This window comes from Eubalaena glacialis, chromosome 15, assembly GCF_028564815.1.
Source record: "Eubalaena glacialis isolate mEubGla1 chromosome 15, mEubGla1.1.hap2.+ XY, whole genome shotgun sequence".
NCBI lineage: Eukaryota > Metazoa > Chordata > Mammalia > Artiodactyla > Balaenidae > Eubalaena > Eubalaena glacialis.
This window is the reverse complement of record NC_083730.1, coordinates 76,796,363-76,819,924: the sequence shown is the minus strand read 5'-3', so window position 1 is coordinate 76,819,924 and position 23,562 is coordinate 76,796,363. Positions and strand designations below refer to the sequence as shown.

At 42.7% G+C, this 23,562-nt stretch overlaps 1 protein-coding gene across 1 annotated transcript in view; it reads right to left on the bottom strand.

Moving 5' to 3' along the window:
- Positions 1-5,921: 5,921 nt before the first annotated feature.
- The window catches only part of SPPL3 (signal peptide peptidase like 3), a 115,852-nt gene continuing 98,211 nt past the window's right edge, over positions 5,922-23,562 (bottom strand). Inside the window, exons 4-11 of the mRNA XM_061169216.1 lie at positions 20,226-20,345; positions 19,410-19,488; positions 18,380-18,492; positions 9,688-9,794; positions 9,040-9,203; positions 8,092-8,291; positions 6,894-7,003; positions 5,922-6,142 (exon numbers count right to left, since the gene is read on the bottom strand). Coding sequence (XP_061025199.1) covers positions 6,071-6,142; positions 6,894-7,003; positions 8,092-8,291; positions 9,040-9,203; positions 9,688-9,794; positions 18,380-18,492; positions 19,410-19,488; positions 20,226-20,345 — 965 coding nt within the window. The 3' untranslated portion in view covers positions 5,922-6,070. The remainder of the gene's footprint in view (positions 6,143-6,893; positions 7,004-8,091; positions 8,292-9,039; positions 9,204-9,687; positions 9,795-18,379; positions 18,493-19,409; positions 19,489-20,225; positions 20,346-23,562) is intronic.

Genomic DNA, 23,562 nt, shown 5'->3' with positions numbered 1-23,562 from the left:
TGAAACCTGACCAGGGTGACCGGCTGGGCCCTTCCCCAGAGGAGCTGTGGCAGCGGAGGGACTGCCCAGACCTCCTAGGACACGCAGACCTGGACCACCTCTACTCAGGCTCACTCATCCCCGCCCCCTCCTTCCCCCCCTCCCCCCCCCTCCTTGCGCCAAGTCCTTCAGCATGTCCAGGAAAACGTCAAGATCCTGGACTGGCCAAGGCTGATGGTAGAGACCCTATTATCTATCCAGCAGCCACTCAATTTTGAAAGCCTAGACTAGGATTGAAGAGCCTTCACCCCTCAACAGTGGAAGGATAACCAGTTTCCTCAGTGATGAACTGAAAGTATTACAGAAGCTGTGGTCACTTGAATAAAGAAAGTGTGTATATCTATTTAAGTCTGATTTTTTTATTGTATTTTAACTCCATGAAGACTGGTAAATTGTGGAGTACCCGAAAACTCAGTAAACCTGAACAGTGCCTAATATTCACTTAATACTTTAAGTAAGGTGCACCTTTATTCCCATTCCAGATAGGGAAACTAAGGCTCAGAGGGACTCTGTCACCAAGGCAAGGTCCCGTGTGGCTGTGAGGGATGTGTGCTGGCGGGTGCCTCGACACACAGGACCTTGTGGGAGCCATTCTCCTACCTCTCACTGTTGAGAACAGCTTGTATGTTCCCCCTAAGGCTTTAAATACCATTTCTATGCTTTCATCCCAACTTTTTAGCTTTAGTTCCTCTACTGGCTAGAACAGGACTCACTCTCTTTTCCTTACCTCAGTTTTGGCAATTAACTGTTCAGGTCAGAAGCCAGAGTCATCTTCTCATCGCCACATTCTGCATCCAATGTGGCACCAAGTTCTGTCTGTTCTTCCCACCCACCCCCCCCCCCCCAGCCCGGGGCAGCTCTCACGAGAAGGCCTGTTGGCAAAACAGCTCAGTGAAGACCACAGTGAAGGCCAGATGGAGGCAGGGAGACCCAGTAGGTGACATCCAATGGCGCAGGCCCCGAAAACACCAGTGGCTGCTGAACGGGCCAGGGCAGTGGGAGGTGGTAGCGGGGTGGGTTAGGGTGTTTCTCCATTCACAGAGCTCGGGCCGGGGCCGGGGCCCGACCTGCTGACAGCGTTGGGGAGCGCAGCACTGTTTCCACCACTGTCCAGCTGGCAAGACCATAACTCACCTGCAGAGCGCTTCGTCATCTCAGAGGCCGAGGCTGGGCTGCTCCTCCCTGAACTACCAAGTCCTCAATCTCCTCTTGAAGCCAGGATTCTGCCTTCCCCTTGTAAGCCTGCATAGCTGGGCACGGCTACTGTATACCCGGGGAAAAAATCTAAAACGATCAAGCCACAACACTGACCGAAAGTGGGAAGAAATCCACCGTCTCCAATGGAAAAGGTTCAACTACTGGAAGTTAGGTGCACGAGCTTGCCGCACCCGGGAAGATCCAGCGGGCTGAGTGAACTCTCATTAGAAAGTTGACGTGCAACCTGCCTGCAGGAGCAAGTCTGTCGCAAGGCAGAGGACTGGCCCCCAGAATCCCGAGGCTGGAATGCTGGCAGGTGGCCACCTTGCTGCCCTCCGCCTTTGTCCTCTGGACACCCACTTCCTGTCTTTCATTCCTCACAAGGCAGAAGTCTGTGGCCCACCGCCTGGCAGACCTCCCGACTCCCAGTTCCAACCCGTGTTTCCTCTCCCTAACAGACTTCCCACTCCTCTGTCTCCCTGGGGTCTAGTGAGAACCCTAGAACTCAGTGGGCGCTGGAGGAAGCCCAGGGGCTCCCCTATTTCAGGACCCCTCAGAGCTTCTGTTCGCCTGCGAACCAGTGGCAGGTTTTACAGGTTCCACCCAACAGGGGACCGACTTTTTGGAACTTAAGAATTTTGACTAGGCAGAACCCAAATGAAAGAAACCGTAACTAAGCCTGAGTCTTCCATGTGAATCTTCAATAACTCAAATATCTAAGAGCTCTACATCACAGCAAAGGGATCACTGCTAAAGAGCACCGCATGAAGTTAGAATTTCCACAAAGGACCGCAGGACACTGAGATAAAGCGCCTGCTAACCAACTGCTGGCTCTAAGTAGTGAGGCTTCCGAACTGCGCTTGGCGCTGCTTTCAGCTGTCAGGGATACATTTGGCCCAGTGCTGGCCTGTGTCCCTCAGGAGCACCGGGCTTCACCTGCACAAATGGTACAGGAAAAGAGAGCACTTATAACCCTGCTTTCAACCTTCTCTTGGCCAGGCGCACCCAGCCCTGTGAATCAGCATTCCCAGCCACGCCTTTGCCATTTACAGCTAAGCCCAGATTCGAGTACAGAAAGCTACGACTGCAGCTCTGTGCTGTGCCGCTGAGTAACCTCGTGGGGGGGATGCTCGCCACCCCACTTTGCCCACACATCAAGCGAGTTGAAGCAAGGCCTGCGTTAGACCACGAGGGTAGGGATCAGGATGTTTGGTTCTGTTGAAGGAGCACCCAGTGACTAACACAGTTTAAGTGAAACATGACTGAATTACCTCAAATGGAGAGCAAAGGGCTTTGAATTCCAAGGAAAAGGTTGGGGAGGAAACAAATTATGGCTTGCCACAGTCAAAAGAAGGAGTGGGAAAAATACTGTCCTGGGAGAGGCTCCATACACGAGAAGCTGGATTATGAACCTGAAGAAGTTAAGAGCCTTGCAAGTAGAAAGCAGTCTGTAAATTGCATAGGAATAGGAATAATTTCTGGATTAAAAAAACCCAAAAAACCCCCTCTTACCTGGCTTATCCCTCTGAGAAGAGGGGAGGGGCCGAGTTTTACTACTAGATTTGCAGCTCTTCAGTACAAACTCCTGTAGCAAGGTTGACACCTGTGTTAGGAGCCCTTGTTCTTGATTTCATTGACGGAAATTGCCAGAAGAATGGGATTGAGTGAAGGAAGGAGGTTGTCCAGGCCAGTATGCACTGGAAGCCCAGAAGCAGAATGGGCTGGTTTCCTTCTGAGCCTGTGCTGTCTGACCTGTCTCTGTGGAGAAGAATTACACAGTTGACATTCACATATGTACAAAACTGCTACATTCCGAGGCTCTGACATAAATGTTAGGCTTTACAAAACACAAATGTCTACATACGACACTGGATCTGGTCAGCAGTAATGTGAGAGCTGCTATGCAGACTCGGCAGATTCTATTTTTAACACTTTATTGGCAAAACTCCCTTCCCTCCATTCTTACAGAGAACTAGTCCTTTTGTTTTTCTTGTGGGTAACATAACTTACCTGCTTAACCAAGGCCTGTGTTGGCATGTTACAAAGGCAATTCAGATAGTAGCCTACCGCCCCCCACCCCCCTGCAAAGCCCCCCCAGTTTCAGTTTGAACTGTTCCTACACAGGGAGCTCTGCAGCTGTCTTATTCAGAAAAGGCATAAGTGGTAATAACAGTAATGGAACGTGCTAGGCTTTGGATAAACTTTGCTGCCATATCTCCATTAGCTCAAATTAGAAAGAAGAAAGTTACTGTGAAAAAGTGAGAGTTCCAACATGCAGACTCTTTGGGGGAAGAGCATCCCCAGACCAGGGAGGGAGGGAGGGAGGAAGGGGGTCCATGCTGGAACTTTGTCAACATGCCTTGCCTAATGCAAGAAACTTCTTAGATAGAAACCCCCAAAACTCAGTATCTGAGAAACCAGGAGAAATAAGACCAGGACGTAAGTATACGAAGCAGGGGAGAGAGGGAGGCTGTAGGAGAAACTGAGAGCATGTGCTTTAACTGCACACCCCACCCTCAACCTCTCCCCGTTAGAAGAGCCTGACACTTCCAGAACCGGGCAAATTCTAGCATGTCTCCTGTGTTTAATTTAAAACAAAAGGAACATTTGTAGTTACTCTGCAGAAGTTTCAAGGGCTCTGAAGACTACAACTGGAATCCAAATTACATTCAGGAGTCCTGTATGGGTATTTTCCCCTGAAACCTGCACAAAAGCAATGACAAAAATTTACATTCTTTCTGTCTGGAATTTAGTTTTGTAATGAAAAGTTAGAAAAATTAAAATGACAAACTGCCAGGATATTATTTTTAACTATTATTGGCACTTGCCGTTAATCAGAGTCATTCTGGAAGATTCCCCCCACCTCCTGCTCTGCTCCCTAAGTAGCCATTAGCATCCTTGAGGGCTAAGAAAGAAGTACAGCTGCTCAGCAGAGAGTACACGGGTGTACTTCTGGTCTTCACTAAACCCAGAGGCTGTTTTGGGTTCTGTGGACAGCAGAAGCCTCCGTTCTCTGACGTTTGTAGGCTGAACCAGAGCTGCAGGGGACCCCATCTGGAGACAGGGGCTTCCTGAAGTCAGTCTCCTGAACACGCAGAGCAGGTAGGAGGGGACAGGAGCTCCATTTGGTACCAACAACCAAAAGTGAAGATGAGGTAACAAAGGCTAGAAAGGAGTCATTTATTTAAAAAAAAAAAACCCAACAAAACAACAAAAAACATACAGCCTTCAGCAGGATCTGAAGACACGACAGCGGAGCGCACCATCCTGACCGCCACGTGCACCACCTGTGAGTGCCACCCACCGCGACCTCCAGCCACGGGGCCCACAGCGCCCCAGTTTATACACAGGTCACCTGCTTAAGGGAGAGTCCGGGAAACATGGGCCCTTCTCCAACCCCTGCTCTCAGGTGGGCAGGCCAATCCCCGGCTTCTCTCTGCCTCCAAACAACGGGCAATTTCCTCTCAGGCTGTGGACACCACTCCCACTAGTCACTGCTGGGACAGTGGGTCTCCAGCCAAGGCCACAGCACACGGGCGGATTTAAGGGTCACAGCAGCTCATTCTTGCCACAATTCCTGGAACGTAGGGCCCGTCTCCGGGGGCGTTTGACATTTGTCCCCAATACCCAGTTGTCACAACAGGTAAACCAAGACTATAATCACAACAGCAAGGACAGGATCGTGTTGCTTTTTTCCTTTTTTTTTCTTAAAGGAGTGAGGGCATGGAAAATACAGCACACCAATGAAACAAAATGCCAAAAAAAAAATACAAAAAAATAGAAAATAGAAAAATGTATTTACAAGTAGTACATTACTATGATCAGAAAGCACAAAGACACCTGCTGCTATAATACATGCATTGGTTCAAGAAGAAACTATCAAAAACCCTGCAAGGGAGAAGCCTGTAAAAACGAAAAAAGGGCCAAAAAGTTTTAACTTTTCATCCCTAATTTGCTACACTGATCAAAACCAAATGAGCATCCCCTAAAGTCCATGAGTGTATCAGTACAAATACTATACTGTTTTTTAACTGCACGTTCAGTTGTGGAGGGAAAGACAGCCGCTTATCCATATACAAGCAAGCCAGAGTGAACTGCTCTACATGCTAAAAATTACAGCAAGCCCCTGTCTGCTATACAGCATGATCTTAGCAGGTTTTAATTTTTGTTTATTCATATATATCCATGTGCATGTGTGTGTATGTATGTATAAAAACCGTGCCCTCGTTCACTGCCAACACAACATCTGGGTGGACATGAACTCATTACAACAAATTCTTATGTGTATGTTGTAAGAAGTCAGTGTCTGTGGATTTAATAAGTCACTTCACACCACAGAAAATATTTAATAAATCCAAAAAACGGAAAGAAGAATATAATGACAGAAGAGTTTCTGTCTCAGTTCTCTGAAACTGAGTCCCCCATAGGAAACTGGTCCCAAAAGTTCTTGAGGGTTCACTGAAGAAACCAGTTTGCTAATGTTTTTCATCCTTTTAGTGTTCAAAGGTATAGAACGACTCCTTGCCCTTGTCAGTTTAAAGAGTCACATCTCCGTCCCCCAAAGGTTAACAGTCTGGTGCAGATCCATACAAACGGGGGAGGGAGGAGCGCTGGGGAAGGCCTGTCACTTCAGGTGGGGCTCCGCCTCTCCAACGGCAGGAAGAGAAGGAACCGCGCAGCCTCCGGCACCTCGCTCCTGCAAATGCGTAATCCGGTCACACGGCAGTCCTTAGACAGGTACGTCTCCGAGTACCAGGCCAGCTCTAAGAGGAAACAAAACCACGCGTGGACAGAAAAGGACTGAGAGGCCGTTCTGGTCGCTCTCTGTGACCCATCATACTTCCAGGAATCGGGAGCTGCTGGACTTGGAGTGGAATGGCTCAGACCACATCCGCCGTAGGTCACCCTGGGAAAGAAGGAACTTCACTAAGTCACAGGTTTCAACTCGAGGCATACATACCTACAAGTCCTTTCTGACTCCTGATCTCAGATCAGATTGCTTCCGTGGAGAATCAAAGAACATTCAAATCTTACTCATTGAAAAGGTTATAACCCCTCATTCTTTGAAGAACTCCTAGAAGGGCTCTTAGGCCCCTTGAGCGGGTAAGGGCTTTTACCAACTCCGTCCTGGTGGCAGTGTTATCACTTATGATTCAGATGATCTAGGCAAGATAATTAACCTCTGTGCCTGTTTCGTCATCTGTAAAATGTGGATGATAATATAAATCTTGTAAATCAGATAATGCCCTTAGTTTTTACAATGCATTTCTTAATTATTTCCAAACTTTAATGCAGAGTATTAAAGGGCTATTAGGTGGCAACAGGGTGCTGTTTTTTAAGAGAAGCAGGAAGTCTCTGTAGCCGGGCTTTAGGGATTTCAGTTAATTAATCCGTGACCAGGTGGTAAGGGGTCTACTCATTAGTATTTTCAGCCAATGGCTCTAAGAACCTGGAAGAAGTTGCTACTATCAGGTTAGCAAAAACAAGCAAGCAAACAAACAAAATCCTCCCCAAACAACAAAAACAAAAAGATCCCACTCTCAAGATCAAGAGCTTAGGGTCTTAAGCAGAATCACCTCCAGCAAGGAGAATACATACCCAAGTCCAGGGTCAATGCCATGTTATTGCTTTCACTGGTTTATAACTGCCTCTCTCACCTTTAAATAGGCCATCGTGAGGAGTGGCAATAAGGTAAATGGCACCAAATAGAGAAGGGCGGGCTGGGCTGCTCGGTGAATTCGAGACGCCACAGTAGCAGTGAGCAGACCTGCGGGGAGAGAGAAACATTCGTGAATAACTCCAAGGGGACAGCCCCGAGAGAGGAGAGCCGCTGTTACCTGGCTGCTTCTTGGCACAGTCCTGAGATTGTATAGCTGTAATGTGACACATTCCATCCAATGGAGGGGAGTGAAATGCCTAGCTCGAGCAGGTAAAGAAACAGGGAGCAGCACAGCTTTTAAAAGCATAGAATTCCAAGGACCTGTGAGTAGCCCAAGTCCCACTCCGTGCCCAGGTCCCTGGTTCCAGGCCTCATTTCAGCCTTGAGTGTGCCTGGTCTCCCTCTGTCTCCTGTGGTATATGATGATAGACTTGGAGGCAAAAGACCTGGGTTAAAGTTTCAACTCTGCTGCTTATGACAGCCATATAACCTTGGCTAAGGCCTTTCACGTCTTGAGCCTCAGCCTCCTCATCCGTCTAATGGGGATACCACAGTTGCCCTGCCCCCCTCAGAGCTAGTGGAGTGGAGTGGCAATGAACCCACGCCTATGAGAGCACCGTGGACTATGAAGTGCTCCTTCAGCAGAAGGCACAGAGGCAAGAAAGGTGCTCCTTTCCGTTCACTGTCGTAGCTGTTGGAGTACAGACAGGTTACTAGCCCAATTACAACCGTCTCTTCCTGTCTGCCCGAAACGGAGCTGGCTAGAGAAAAGCTGGCCGAGGGAGAGTCCGAGGTCAGAGGTGATGGAAATGTTAGAGCAGATGAAGGGAAGTATCTGTCTAATAAACTAGGAAATAAACATGACATTCGTTAAACTCAAGCCGAAGATTTAATTAAGCACACAGACTGCTCCACAATCATCGTGTGGTAGGTCTTCTCAACTTTGAGGCCTGACCACACTTTTCCTGCAATGTTCTTCAAACATATTATTGGATAGGGAACTAGGCTGCTGGCCAACACACAGAGCATCTTTCATCTCGTGGGTCAGTTTTTTTTCCTTTGTGTTTGTTTATAAGAGCAACCAGAGTCACTGCTCTCCTTTCATCTGGCATCTGCAGCCAGAAGACCTGATTTAATTCCAGGGGTTGGAGGACAGCCAGAGAGGGGACTGCATGCAGTCTCTCTGGTTCTCTTACCTACGAAGTATCCAATGAGGGTGCAGTGAAAGTAGGAAACCTTCTGCATGCGTCCAGAGATGTTGGCGGGTCCAGAGGCACTGCAGGAGTCACCGTTGGCTTGCTTTTTGTAGTTGTCATAACGAAGGACAAAGCACAACAGGAGTCCAGGCATCACGATGTCTCCAATGCCCAACATAGAGAAGTGACTGCCAGTGGAGCTGGAACATAGTGTCACATGTCAGGGGTGCCACCTTCTACCACCCCATTTCTCCTCCTGCGCAAAGTCTGTTCACTTTCTAAGAAGTCAAAGAACTTATCTGAACGGTAGATGGCAATCTCTATGGGTTTAACAACACTAGTTTTTAAGAGTTCAGAGATTAAGAGCCACAAGGGTACTGGCGATTGAGGTCTTCAGCCCCACGCTCAGCGCTTCGGGAGAGCACCGCATAAGTGACTGCTGGAGCCATCTGCTTGAGCGCTGCCGCCTCTAGAAACGTCAAGCAGCTCACTATGTGTCACACATTCACTGCTAAGACTTCAAATAAGCACCTACTACTGCCAGACATGGGAGATTAAAGCAGCACATTAATTTTTCCAAGATTATAGTTCCAGGAACTGTATAATTTTAGCATTAAGACATTTTTACAAATGTCTTAGAAGTAAAAAAGATCCAGATTCTCCCGTTAATTCCCTCTAGCTAACTTTAAACTATGCTAACAGCGGTAACATAGGGTTGTTTGATAACATTATTCAATATTAAAAAGCTGCACCTGTATCACTTAATGATCAGTCTTTGCAAGTTAAGTCAGTATTCTTGTCCTCATTTGTAAAATGGAGATGACTCACAACCCTTTTCCAGTCCAGCATCAGAATGCTGATGACAAAGACAGACAAACTGGGGAACAGAGGGGCAGAGGAAGGCAGTGTCCTCACCATCACGAGATGAGGCCGACACGCCAGTCTTACCTGGGGAAGACCAGTTTTCCAGGCAGAGACAGGCGAGGAACATCGCGCCCAACATTGGGCCCCAGGTGGAGCTTCCGGGATAGAACGTCAAGGGGATTGTCAGCCGGCTGTGTGGCCACCTTCACCATGACGTTGCTATTAAAGATGTAGGCAGAGAAAAACACCTGCCGAGGGGAGAGTCACCTTTACCAGAGGGAGCTGGAAGCACCCCGATCTCAGCACCAGCCCTCTTTGTTCTTAAGAGCAGAGTCTCAGTACTGCATCATCAAGCTTTTTAGACTGCACGCTTTGAGGAGAAAGAAAATCTTTGCTCCTGTGTGTACGTGCAGATTTTTTTCTCTCCACACCCACAGAGGAAGCCCTTACAGCAGAGCTGCCAGCGCTCCAGGGCAGAGAACCTTGCCTGCCTGCTCCCTTTTCCACCCCGAGAGTCACACGTGTACTCTCTACTGTAACAAGTGTCGACAAACACAGGCACAGACAGCTGCCTGCTCACCTTTTAACAGGTACAGTGCAGGCCGGGAGTGGTCTCAGACAGGAGGTACTCCGGCCAGCAGACTTTGGATATTTAGAGTTAAAAATTTTCCGGAGTGAATGTTCCAATTAAACACAAATGAGAGCAGCAGCTTTGGGGAAACAGACACTCACCCAAAAGACATCGTAGATTAAAAGCCCTGAGAGAAGCAGGCAGGAGACCTTGAGGCTGGGCAGGCGGACGAAGGCGATCATAGCGACACAGAGACCCATGGCCAGGGCTGGGGAGGAGACAGCAGTCAGTGTGGAGCACAGGCTCAGCTTCTCTCCACAAGCTATTCAGCTCATAAACCTAACAGAGTTTGTAAGTCCCTCAAAAAATCATGCAGCCCTAAACCCCAGTCTAAGATGTTTACACCCTACTAGTGCAAAGTGCCCACCGCTGGCCCAATGTGACCTGCTCGTATTTGGGGAAATCCCTTTTCTCACGCTATAGATGGTGCTCAACTATCTAAGACCCAGGGGACTGTTCTGAATGCTAAAGCTCTAAGCCAAGCTCAGTTCTGGCCTCCCAGGTCTCGTCTCCTGCCTCCCCCCATTACTTCAGATGCATCGCCCTTGCTCCTTTAAAGCCAATGCACACCCTAGATCACATCTTTTTCACTTACTTAAGGACACTGTTCCAGCCACTCATTTTATGCTCATCCTCCCCACCTGGGTCTAAACTAGACACGACAAGACAGAACTGCTCAGTGACAGGATTCTGCATGACTCCACACAATGTCATTCTATCCCTCATCTTCCAAACAGGAAACTCTGGGCTCCTTTTCATCTCATCGCAACCTTCATCACGCACGCTCAGGCTGCAACCACTTCGGGGTGCTCCTCTTTACTGTCACGGCACACCTCGGTCATGACTCCTGTACTTCCTAGTGTGATGTGTGTATCCTTTCCCATTTTCTGTCCCTCTCCCCCACTTACTCTTCACTGCCATTGTCAAAAATCAGTTCACATCATTCCCTGCCTTAAATCACGAGGTCCCCTACTCTCTGATCAAGTCCGACTGTAAAGGCATGACTCACACAGAATGGCGCTGCACCACATGGGCTTGGCCTCAAGCCTCTTCTTTTGCTCCTATGCCTCCACCTACTCCTTCTCTCTAAGATGAGCGATAACCTCTTTCCAATCATGCCAACCAAGTCTCCCCACCATACTCCAAGTCCAAGTTTGAAGAGGCAGCATGTATCCCATCTGACTACTTCAGAGAAGGTTCTTAATACAAGCATGTTGAATGAGAATCACTCCCACCCCCAACTGAACAGTGCCACCAGCCATGTCACATCCCTGAAACACATGCTCAACTATTCATCCAGTTTGCCTCTCTTTTTCTTCATTCATCAGCTCTTGCAAACATACCACACCACTTATTGGTCAAATTCTTTCAAGTCTTCCCAAATTTAAAAGATTAATTTGTAAGATGAAACTGAGTAGATAAAAAAGTTACAGATTTAGTTCAAAAAACTCTGAAGTACTTTCTTAATATTAATGCTTCTTGGTATAACTCTGAAAACATACTTTATGCCTCGCCCTTTAAAATAACCACATTTATCATTCTGTTTTCACTGTAAATTAACTTCAAGGAATAGGCTTTAATTAAAAAACACTCATTTAAAAAAACTCTACAACCACATTATCGCTACCAACAAAATGATTTCTGATTCTGCAAAGAAGTCTGGAAAGACAATTTCCACGTCAAAGAAGAACATATTTCAGAATGTTACAGACACGTGCTAGAAGGCTATCTTTTCTGTTAATGGCAGAAAACAAATCAAACACACATCAAATACCAATCTGAGAAACAAACAACTAAAAAGCTCAAAGACTCTCTCCGTTTTTTGTTTTTGTTTTTTTTTGAGGGAAAACTAAGCTTGGTCACAAGGGCAATTTAACTAGTGTAAACCAGTAAGAGATCCTTGGACAAGTAGATATTGGGAAGTAGCAACAATGACAGAAAATGATATAAAAGTTTACAAGTTAGGGCCAGTAAGGGTTTGGGGAGCCTCCCTGAACACTCAATGACAGCACCACTGTAGCTGAGCCGTCCTCAGGGCTGCAGGGACACAGTGCCTGGAGAGGAGAGGAGCCCCTCAGACCTGGCACTGCCTCCAAAGAGCTCTGTTCCAAGGTCTGGATTAGCCTCGTGGTTGCTTGGAATGGGTAACAGGAAGAAGTGTGATCCATACCCATAATCTCTGCTTTCCAAATTCCTCCCTTAAAAAAATTCTTGGGCTTCCCTGGTGGCGCAGTGGTTGAGAATCTGCCTGCCAATGCAGGGGACACGGGTTCGAGCCCTGGTCTGGGAAGATCCCACATGCCGCGGAGCAACTAGGCCCGTGAGCCACAACTACTGAGCCTGCGCGTCTGGAGCCTGTGCTCCGCAACAAGAGAGGCCGCGATGATGAGAGGCCCGCGCACTGTGATGAAGAGTGGCCCCCACTTGCCGCAAGTAGAGAAAGCCCTCGCACAGAAACGAAGACCCAAAACAGCCATAAATAAATAAATAAATAAATAAACCCCCCCCCCAAATTCTTTAGATAGTGTTACAAACAGTATAAAATTGACTTCTGTGTTTCAACTTCCTTCCCTTCTGAAACACCAAGAAAGGAAAAGGTGAACAGACTTTGTGGGGCAGAGCAGTTAGATAAAATTTCGTGAGATTAGTAAAGCAAACTATGAAAATAAGAGAAGTAATAAGGACTGAATGAAAAAAGAGGTGGAGATGGTTACAGGGTCTTAAATAAAGAAAAGTCTAACAATGTCTTAAGGGAGAGAACAGAAGAATAATGGCGGACTTTGAGAAATGGCCTTCTATCAAAACAACTATCAAGATGTTTTGATAGTAAGTATGAAATATACACAGGAGTTCTGTGACTGTGGTTAGTCACTTCTCAGAACCTGTTTCCTCTTCTGTAAAATAAGAACAATAATAGTACCTACTTCAAAGAGCTGTATTCAGGATTACATGAGAAAGTCCATGTAAAACACCCAGCAGAGTGCCCAATGTATAAAAATTACTCAATAAATGTTAGCTATTAGTACCTTTATAAAATGATATAGACATGTATTTATGTAATTACACAAAAGAAGTCTCTATCATATATAACATATTATATGACATACATTATACATTCCACATATATTTATAAATAATATGGGTATTATATTACAGTATAATCCCATTTATATTAACAAAGTATAGTCTACACAAAAATTTGTATTCCAATTTTCACAGTACTATTATTCACAGTAGCCAAAAAAGTGGAAACAACTGATGAATGGATAAATAAAATTGATGCATCTATACAATTAAACAGTATTTGGCCATAAAAAGGAATGGAGTACTGATACAAGTTACAACATGGATGAACCTTGAAAACATTATGCTAAGTGAAAGAAGGCAGATACAAAAGGTCATATGTGATTTTATTTATGCAAAATGTCCACAAGAGGCAAATTCACAGAGACAGAAAGTAGATTAGTGGGTGCCCGGGGCTGGGGTGGGGGAACGGGGAAGTGACTGCTACTGGGTGTGGGTTTTGGAGGGTGGGTGTGAAGATGCTCTAAAACTGATTGTAGGGGACTTCCCTGGTGGCGCAGAGGATAAGACTCCGCGTTCCCAATGTAGGGGGCCCGGGTTCAATCCCTGGTCAGGGAACTATATCCCACATGCATGCCACAACTAAGAGTTCACATGCTGCAACTAAGGAGCCAGTGAGCAGCAACTAAGACCCAGCACGCAGCAACTAAGACCCAGCGCAACCGAAATAAATTTAAAAAACAAACAAACAAAAAAACAAACCGGGGACTTCCCTGGGGGCACAGTGGTTAAGAAGCCACCTGCCAATGCATGGGACACGGGTTCGAGCCCTGGTCCAGGAAGATCCCACATGCCGCGGAGCAACTAAGCCCGTGCGCCACAACTACTGAGCCTGTGCTCTACAGCCCATGAGCCACAACTACTGAGCCCACGTGCCACAACTACTGAAGCCCGTGTGCCTAGAGCCTGTGCTCTGCAACAAGAGAAGCCACCGCAATGAGAAGCCTGGGCACTGCAATGAAGAGTAGCCCCCGCTCAGCAACGAAGACCCAACGCAGCCAAAAATAAATAAATAAAGTAAATTAAAAAAACAACAAAAACTTCCCTAACATGGGAAAGGAAATAGCCACCCAAGTCCAGGAAGCGCAGAGAGTCCCATACAGGATAAACCCAAGGAGAAACACGCTGAGACACGTAGTAATCAAATTGGCAAAAATTAAAGACAAAGAAAAATTATTGAAAGCAGCAAGGGAAAAACGACAAATAACATACAAGGGAACTCCCATAAGGTTAACAGCTGATTTCTCAGCAGAAACTCTACAAGCCAGAAGGGAGTGGCATTATATACTTAAAGTGATGAAAGGGAAGAACCTACAACCAAGATTACTCTACCCGGCAAGGATCTCATTTAGATTTGATGGAGAAATCAAAAGCTTTTCAGACAAGCAAAAGCTAAGAGAATTCAGCACCACCAAACCAGCTCTACAACAAATGCTAAAGGAACTTCTCTAAGTGGGAAACACAAGAGAAGAAAAGGACCTACCAAACAAACCCAAAACAATTAAGAAAATGGTCATAGGAACATACATATCGATAATTACCTTAAACGTGAATGGATTAAATGCTCCAACCAAAAGACACAGGCTTGCTGAATGGATACAAAAATAAGACCCATATATATGCTGTCTGCAAGAGACCCACTTCAGACCTAGGGACACATTCAGACTGAAAGTGAGGGGATGGAAAAAGATATTCCACGCAAATGGAAATCAAAAGAAAGCTTGAGTAGCTATACTCATATCAGATAAAATAGACTTTAAAATAAAGAATGTTACAAGAGACAAGGAAGGACACTACATAATGATCAAGGGATCAATCCAAGAAGAAGATATAACAATTATAAATATATATGCACCCAACGTAGGAGCACCTCAATACATAAGGCAACTGCTAACAGCTATAAAAGAGGAAATCGACAGTAACACAATAATAGTGGGGGACTTTAACAACCCACTTACACCACTGGACAGATCATCCAAAATGAAAATAATTAAGGAAACATAAGCTTTAAATGACACAATAGACCAGATAGATTTAATTGATATTTATAGGACATTCCATCCAAAAACAGCAGATTACACTTTCTTCTCAAGTGCGTACGGAACGTTCTCCAGGATACATCACATCTTGGGTCACAAATCAAGCCTCAGTAAATTTAAGAAAATTGAAATCATATCAAGCATCTTTTCTGACCACAACGCTATGAGATTAGAAATCAATTACAGGGGAAAAAACATAAAAAACACAAACACATGGAGGCTAAACAATACGTTACTAAATAACCAAGAGATCACTGGAGAAATCAAAGAGGAAATCAAAAAATACCTAGAGACAAATGACAATGAAAACACGACGATCCAAAACCTATGGGATGCAGCAAAAGCAGTTCTAAGAGGGAAGTTTATAGCTATACAAGCCTACCTAAAGAAACAAGAAAAATCTCAAGTAAACAATCTAACCTTACACCTAAAGGAACTAGAGAAAGAAGAACAAACAAAACCCAAAGTTAGCAGAAGGAAAGAAATCATAAAGATCAGAGTGGAAATAAATGAAATAGAAACAAAGAAAACAATAGCAAAGATCAATAAAACTAAAAGCTGGTTCTTTGAGAAGATAAACAAAATTGGTAAGCCATTAGCCAGACTCATCAAGAAAAAGAGGGAGAGGACTCAAATCAATAAAATTAGAAATGAAAAAGGAGAAGTTACAACAGACACCTCAGAAATACAAAACATCCTAAGAGACTACTGCAAGCAACTCTATGCCAATAAAACGGACAACCTGGAAGAAATGGACAAATTCGTACAAAGGTATAACCTTCCAAGACTGAACCAGGAAGAAACAGAAAATATGAACAGACCAATCACAAGTAATGAAATTGAAACTGTGGTTAAAAATCTTCCAACAAACAAAAGTCCAGGACCAGATGGCTTCACAGGTGAATTCTATCAAACATTTAGAGAAGAGCTAACAGCCATCCTTCTCAAACTCTTCCAAAAAACTGCAGAGGAAGGAACATTCCCAAACTCATTCTATGAGGCCACCATCACCATGATACCAAAACCAGACAAAGATACTACAAAAAAAGAAAATTACAGACCAATATCACTGATGAATATAGATGCAAAAATCCTCAACAAAATACTAGCAGACAGAATCCAACAACACATTAAAAGGATCATACACCACAATCAAGTGGGATTTATCCCAGGGATGCAAGGATTCTTCAATATACGCAAATCAATCAATGTGATACACCATATTAACAAATTGAAGAATAAAAACCATATGATCATCTCAATAGATGCAGAAAAAGCTTTTGACAAAATGCAACACCCATTTATGATAAAAACCCTTCAGAAAGTGGGCATAGAGGGAACCTACCTCAACATAATAAAGGCCATATACGACAAACCCACAGCAAACATCATTCTCAATGGTGAAAAACTGAAAGCATTTCCTCTAAGATCAGGAACGAGACAAGAATGTCCACTCTCACCACTATTATTCAACATAGTTTTGGAAGTCCTAGCCACGGCAATCAGAGAAGAAAAAGAAATAAAAGGAATACAAATTGGAAAAGAAAAAGTAAAACTGTCACTGTTTGCAGATGACATGATACTATACATAGAGAATCCTAAAAATGCCACCAGAAAACTACCGGAGCTAATCAATGAATTTGGTAAAGTTTCAGGATACAAAATTAATGCACAGAAATCTTTTGCATTCCTATACACTAATGATGAAAAATCTGAAAGAGGAATTATGGAAACACTCCCATTTACCATTGCAACAAAAAGAATAAAATACTTAGGAATAAACCTACCTAGGGAGACAAAAGACCTGTATGCAGAAAACTATAAGACACTGATGAAAGAAATTAAAGATGATACCAACAGATGGAGAGATATACCATGTTCTTGGATTGGAAGAATCAATATTGTGAAAATGACTATACTACCCCAAGCAATCTACAGATTCAATGCAATCCCTATCAAATTACCAATGGCATTTTTTACATAACTAGAACAAATCATCTTAAAATTTGTATGGAGACACAAAAGACCCCGAATAGCCAAAGCAGTCTTGAGGGAAAAAAACGGAGCTGGAGGAATCAGACTCCCTGACTTCAGACTATACTACAAAGCTACAGTAATCAAGACAATATGGTACTGGCACAAAAACAGAAACATAGATCAATGGAACAAGATAGAAAGCTCAGAGATGAACCCACGCACCTATGGTTAACTAATCTATGACAAAGGAGGCAAAGATATACAATGGAGAAAAGACAGTCTCTTCAGTAAGTGGTGCTGGGAAAGCTGGACAGCTACATGTAAAAGAATGAAATTAGAATACTCCCTAACACCATACACAAAAATAAACTCAAAATGGATTTGAGACCTAAATGTAAGACCGGACACTATAAAACTCTTAGAGGAAAACATAGGAAGAACAGTCTTTGACATAAATCACAGCAAGATCTTTTTTGATCCACCTCCTAGAGTAATGGAAATAAAAACAAAAATAAACAAATGGGACCTAATGAAACTTCAAAGCTTTTGCACAACAAAGGAAACCATAAACAAGACGAAAAGACAACCCTCAGAATGGAAGAAAATATTTGCAAACGAATCAACGGACAAAGGAGTAATCTCCAAAATATATAAACAGCTCATTCAGCTCAATATTAAAGAAACAAACAACCCAATCCAAAAATGGGGAGAAGACCTAAATAGACATTTCTCCGAAGAAGACATACAGATGGCCAAGAAGCACATGAAAAGATGCTCAACATCACTAATTATTAGAGAAATGCAAATCAAAACTACAATGAGGTATCACCTCACACCAGTTAGAATGGGCATCATCAGAAAATCTACAAACAACAAATGCTGGAGAGGGTGTGGAGAAAAGGGAACCCTCTTGCACTGTTGGTGGGAATGTAAATTGATACAGCCACTATGGAGAACAATATGGAGGTTCCTTAGAAAACTAAAAATAGAATTACCATATGACCCAGCAATCCCACTACTGGGCATGTACCTAGAGAAAACCATAATTCAAAAAGACACATGCACCCCAATGTTCATTGCAGCACTATTTACAATAGCCATGTCATGGAAGCAACCTAAATGCCCATCGACAGACGAATGGATAAAGAAGATGTGGTACATATATACAATGGAATATTACTCAGCCATAAAAAGGAACGAAATTGAGTCATTTTTTGAGACGTGGATGGATCTAGAGACTGTCATACAGAGTGAACTAAGTCAGAAAGAGAAAAACAAATATCGTATATTAATGCATGTATGTGGAACCTAGAAAAATGGTACAGATGAACCGGTCTGCAGGGCAGAAGTTGAGACACAGATGTAGAGAACAAATGTATGGACACCAAGGGGGGAAAACTGCAGTGGGGTGGGGATGGTGGTGTGCTGAATTGGGCGATTGAGATTGACATGTATACAGTGATGTGTATAAAATTGATGACTGATTCAAAAAAAAAAAAAAAGAAATCACACACACAAAAAAAGAATGTAGGTAAAAATAATAAAAAATTTGATACATAACACCATCTTTGGACACCTAATTTTCAGGGTAATCAGAGGTACCACTACTAAAACACAGAAAGTAGAGGAAGAGAGGACAAATTTAACCATAAATGATATTAAAATTTCAACTTGTCACACAGTAGTTACTTACCATCCATGAGAAGCCAATGGCCAGTGAGAACCCAGATGAGGACGAGCATGACAGACAGAGAGAATGATAGTAATTCAGCAGCAGTGAAACGCCCACAACAACCAAAGGAAATCCTGGAAAATACACAACATTTATTGGACTAATGGACAATAAATTATATTCAATAATCAAACTCTCCTTTGGTTCTTCATGATCAGAATTTGTGACAGCAGATTAAAATAGTAGGCAATACCTAGATACCCAGAAATCCAAAATACCCAAATCTCTTTGGAAAAAACTACAGAAAGTTCAAAGGAATTATACTTCTGCACCCATTAGATAATGTACTTTTTATCCCAAATTATCAACATGGGTATTGAGAAGTTTAAAGTGATAATATCAATCTTTAGAAAATCTAAATGTAGGGGAAATTCTAATTCTTATGAGGAAAACAAAATGAAGAAAGTCAACAATTCAATTCATTAAGCAAAGATGAATAAAATTAAGATGGTACATCTATTTGGTTATCACTAATTCCTGGGAAAATCAGCCGCCCCAAGTGACTGATTTCCTAAGTGCATACAGCATTCTCCATTAGCACAGCATTTTGTTTCCATGGAGCAACGGCTTTAGGAGTTAAGGTGTGAACACTGGGATTAAACCTAAGTGGCTAGTATATATTCTAGGTCATCAAAGACGAAAGGCAAAGAATGTTTGAGTCAAGCACTATTTTCATATTCCATTAACTAGTAAAGGAATGAAAATGCTGCTTCAAAAGAAAACTCATCTTTCAATATAATCAAAGCAAGGAAGCATACTACAGTGACTCTGACTTCCTAGGATTTGTTTATATTTCCTCTGCTATGAAAAGGTGCAAAAAGAAGTACTATCTTACAGTTTTAAAATAATCAAACATCTCACTTTCCAGTCTTCTGGCATTTGTGTGCTTCAGTCAATACCAAAAATTTAGACCCCTAATATTGCTATCAAGTATGAGACAAAAACATACATACACAAGTTTACAATTTAGAGGAAAATCCCAAGTCCTTACTTGTTCTGAGGTGAACAGGGTCTTGTTAAATACTGGCACATGGGGAGAAGAAGAAAAGCAAAAGCTATCGTTGCAAGAACTAGAGAAAGAAAACGTATGGTTAATTTTTTTGTTGTTTATTATTTTACTAAGTATAAGAAAAATGGCATGACTTATGGAAACAATCATTGCCCAGAATACTTTTCTCGACAAGTGCATATAATAGTATTAATTAACTAGAGAAGAAAAGTATCTTTCTTTAGCACCACACAGACAACCTCTTAAAAAAAAGATTACCTGATTTGAAGTAGGGGTAGCATTGGTAGGTTTTCTCTTTCTCACCTATCTCAACAAGAAATGATAAACAGCGGGCCAGGGTATGATCTAACAAGTCTAGCATTTTGATGTTTCACACATGTCCATCATCGCTCAGCTTGAAAACTGATCAGATAGATGACAGTCGAATTACTGTGATTAGCTATGAGTGTTTCTATCTGCAGAAACATGGGTAGGGGTTGCCAATGACTACTCTGCCAAACTGGACCTTCTGGTAACCTATCAGACAAGGAGCCACAGCCAAAGCAATTCTGCTCTGGTGCCACAAAGCTCATGAGTTTTCAACTCCTGGCCTTTCATTCAGATTGGGTTGGCAGGTCTGAACTGATGATACAGGTATCAAGTGGTTCAAGGAGGAGTGGGGGGAGAAAAAGCCAGACTTATGAAGAAAAACTTGCATGGTGCAGTGTATAAATCTTAATTTTTGAATGATGATTTTAAAAAAGGTTTAAAAATTTCCTTTTAGCTTAATGTTAAGATTAGATAGAGGACCTCATTTACCTGCTGTACATATTGTAAAAACTACTTGAACTGAGTCAAAGAAGAAGAACATTACTAGGAGAGAGACAGATGCTCCAATTGGAAGGAACAGGGCCTGGGTAGAGTCAATAGTTTGGATACCTGAAAGAGAAAAAGGGACATATCAACGACTTACCTAATAGACACTGTACCCATGTACTTCAGATGCATTAACTCATAAAATGCAGACAGTTCTAGGGATTAGTATATAAAATATAGATTATCTAGGCCTTTGGATTCTCTCCTTCCCAGTGAGACTATGAGCTCCTTGCTGTCCTCATAGTGCCTTTATTATAGTAGGTGCCCAAGAAATACTTGTTGAATTGACTTACTACCTCCTGGTGCTAACCATCTGGATGACAGGGTGCCAAAACAAACAAACAAACAACAAACAAGAACATTAAGAGGTAGTAAAAATTCATTTTAGTCAATTTGAGTACATCTGTGGTCCTGTATATATAGGTTTGGTAAAAGAGGTGGTTTAAACCCCCTGACTAAAATAATTTCTCATCATCTGTGGATTTAATGTACTCATGTTCATTCTTCCCCATTGTTGCTAATAGTTGAGGACTGACTTTGGTGGGGGAGGAGGGGAGAACAAGATATATCTGGAAACAGTAAATCAAAAACATTTCTTTGTGGGAACATTTTAAAGAGTAAATAGGAGATAAATGGGGGAACCAGAAGCTCTTGGGATAGAGCAGGATTTAGCACAGTGGTTCTCAAGTCTTGGCTGCTCATTAGAATCACCTGGACAGCTTTAAAAAAATCACAGTGCCTGGGCCCAACCCCAGAGCCAACTAAACTGAAATCTCAAGGGGTTAGTAGGTCCAGGAAAAACTCCCCACAAGATTTTATTTTGGGGGCTTCCCTGGTGGCACAGTGGTTAAGAATCCACCTGCCAGTGCAGGGGACACGGGTTCGAGCCCTGGTCCGGGAAGATCCCACATGCCGCGGAGCAACTAAGCCTGTGCACCACAACTACTGAGCCTGCGCTCTAGAGCCTGTGAGCCACAACTACTGAGCCCACGTGCCACAACTACTGAAGCCCGCGCACCTAGGGCCCGTGCTTCCCAACAAGAGAAGCCACCGCAATGAGAGGCCGAAACGAAACGAAGAGAGGTCCCTGCTCGCCACAGCTAGAGAAAGCCTGCGCGCAGCAACAAAGACCCAACACAGCCAAAAATAAATAAATAAATAAATAAAACCCCTGCTCATCAGTATTCAAATTTACCTGTCCTCAAGAAAGCTATTTAGGGATTTTTGTGAAATGAATATTAAATATTCCTACAAAACAAAATTGCTTCTTATTGGCTAGGTAGATGAGTCAAATAATTCACTAAGGAATAGGGCAATTCAATTTCAGAAGAGTGAGCCATGTGTCAAGACAAACAGAAATGATCTGGAGAAGAGTCTGACCTGAACTGCAGTCAAACCCATTCATCTTGGCCCATGGATAGGTTTTTTTTTTTTTTTTTTTTTGGGGGGGGGGGGGCGCATATGTTAAAGTATCTTATGGGCATTTGTAAGGCAAAACTCTATGAAATCTCTAACTAAATTTCACCTAAATAGTTTTTTTTATTTGAGTGCTCTACAATAGTTCAAAGAACTACTTGAGGAAGCTAGATTTCAGGTGCCTTTCACAACAGAAAATAATAGTTTCTCAAATAAATGATTATTTGTTATATAAGAAACAAATCTTTAAAAAAAAAATCTATAAATCTGAAAACACACACCCACACCTCCCTCCTTCTGTAAAACAAAGCATCATATACTCTACAGATTAATTATACTGGTTTAAAATATGAGAAGAAAAAAAATCAAATGACTGGCTAGAACAAAGACTGTTTACTAAGGCAGGCTTATGAGAAGTATTTGTTTATAATCAATCTAAATTTTACAAGTTCAGTCTGCAATTAAAATGCGAAACAGAATACAAAGAACCTTTCTAGAATATTAGATAGAATGCACAGATTTTTGTTTTTTGAAAGCACAGATTTTAAACCAGTAAGTATTAGACATTATTTCCATTAGTTTTATAGAAGGACTGCCCAAGAGAGTTTATCAAACAGCAATGTCACAGGGCAAGTGAAGCTCCTTTAGTTGCTGACAATATGTTACCAAAAATAATGTACACAACTTTAATACTGCACTTCCTAAAGGTCTGGAAATAATGGTCCTGAAGGGGAAGGAGCTAATTAATTAGAAATTTTAGCCAAACTCCAGTGACAAAACAAAACAGAGCAAAAGCAAAACAGAGCAGCCATAATTGGGCGGACTTGCTCTACTGCAGTGGCATTATCTTTAAAGGCAAAATCAACGTTAAGAAATAGGCATGATGATGGGATTAAAAATTATGTAGAGAGACATTATTTTTTGTATTTAGTGAACAGGTTGCAGAGCAATACACCAATGTAGTACTGATAACTGTTTATGAAAGTTACTGATTTTGCACCTCCATGAGAGAAGCAAGGGATTTTTTTTTTTAAACTCATTTCCAGAGCTTATGGGGTTTGCAGTCTAGGTGGGGAGATTAAGATGTGTGTCTCTATTAATGAAGAGAATTCTAACAGTACATCTCCATCAATCTTCACAGTTCAAATAAATTATAGGGGAAGCCTAGTAAAGAACTTCAAGATATCAGATAATTGGAGGTGGGGGGGGGGTTGGGGTTTTTTTGTTTTTTTTTTAAACCCTCTTAATGCTAATTAGATGAAGGACTGGTGTGCCAGAAGGGGGAAATTTCTATATAGGTTTCCTGGGGCAGATTCAGGGATAAGACAGGAGTTAGGACAAGGTTAGGGAAAATCAGAGAGGACCTGGAAGGAACTCCCTCCCCTCCACTTCCTAACTGTTTTTACTGTAAAACATAACACACTACAGAAAAGTACATGAAACAAAGATGTAGAGTTCAGTGAATCATCACATGGCTAATACCACCCAGGTCAAGAAACAGAACCTTGCCAAGGCCAAAAGTCTTTCTTGTGTCCCTCACAATCACTGCTCTTTCTCTTTCCCCCAAAGGTAACTACTATTATATCCTGGCTTTTACGGTACTTTTTATTTGCTTTATGTTTTCTACCAAGCATGCATCCTAAAATACTAATATTTATTTTGCCTGTTTTCTGAACTTACTATATACATTGAATTATGCAGTATGTATTTTTTTGTGTCTGGCTTCTTTCATTCAACATTGTTAGAAACATCCACGCTGTTATACGTAGCTGTAGTTCACTAATTTTCATGTCTTTTTCACAAATTCCTTGATTCGTATTTTGGGAGTAGGCAACTGCAACTTTTAAAAAACCTCCATCTACTC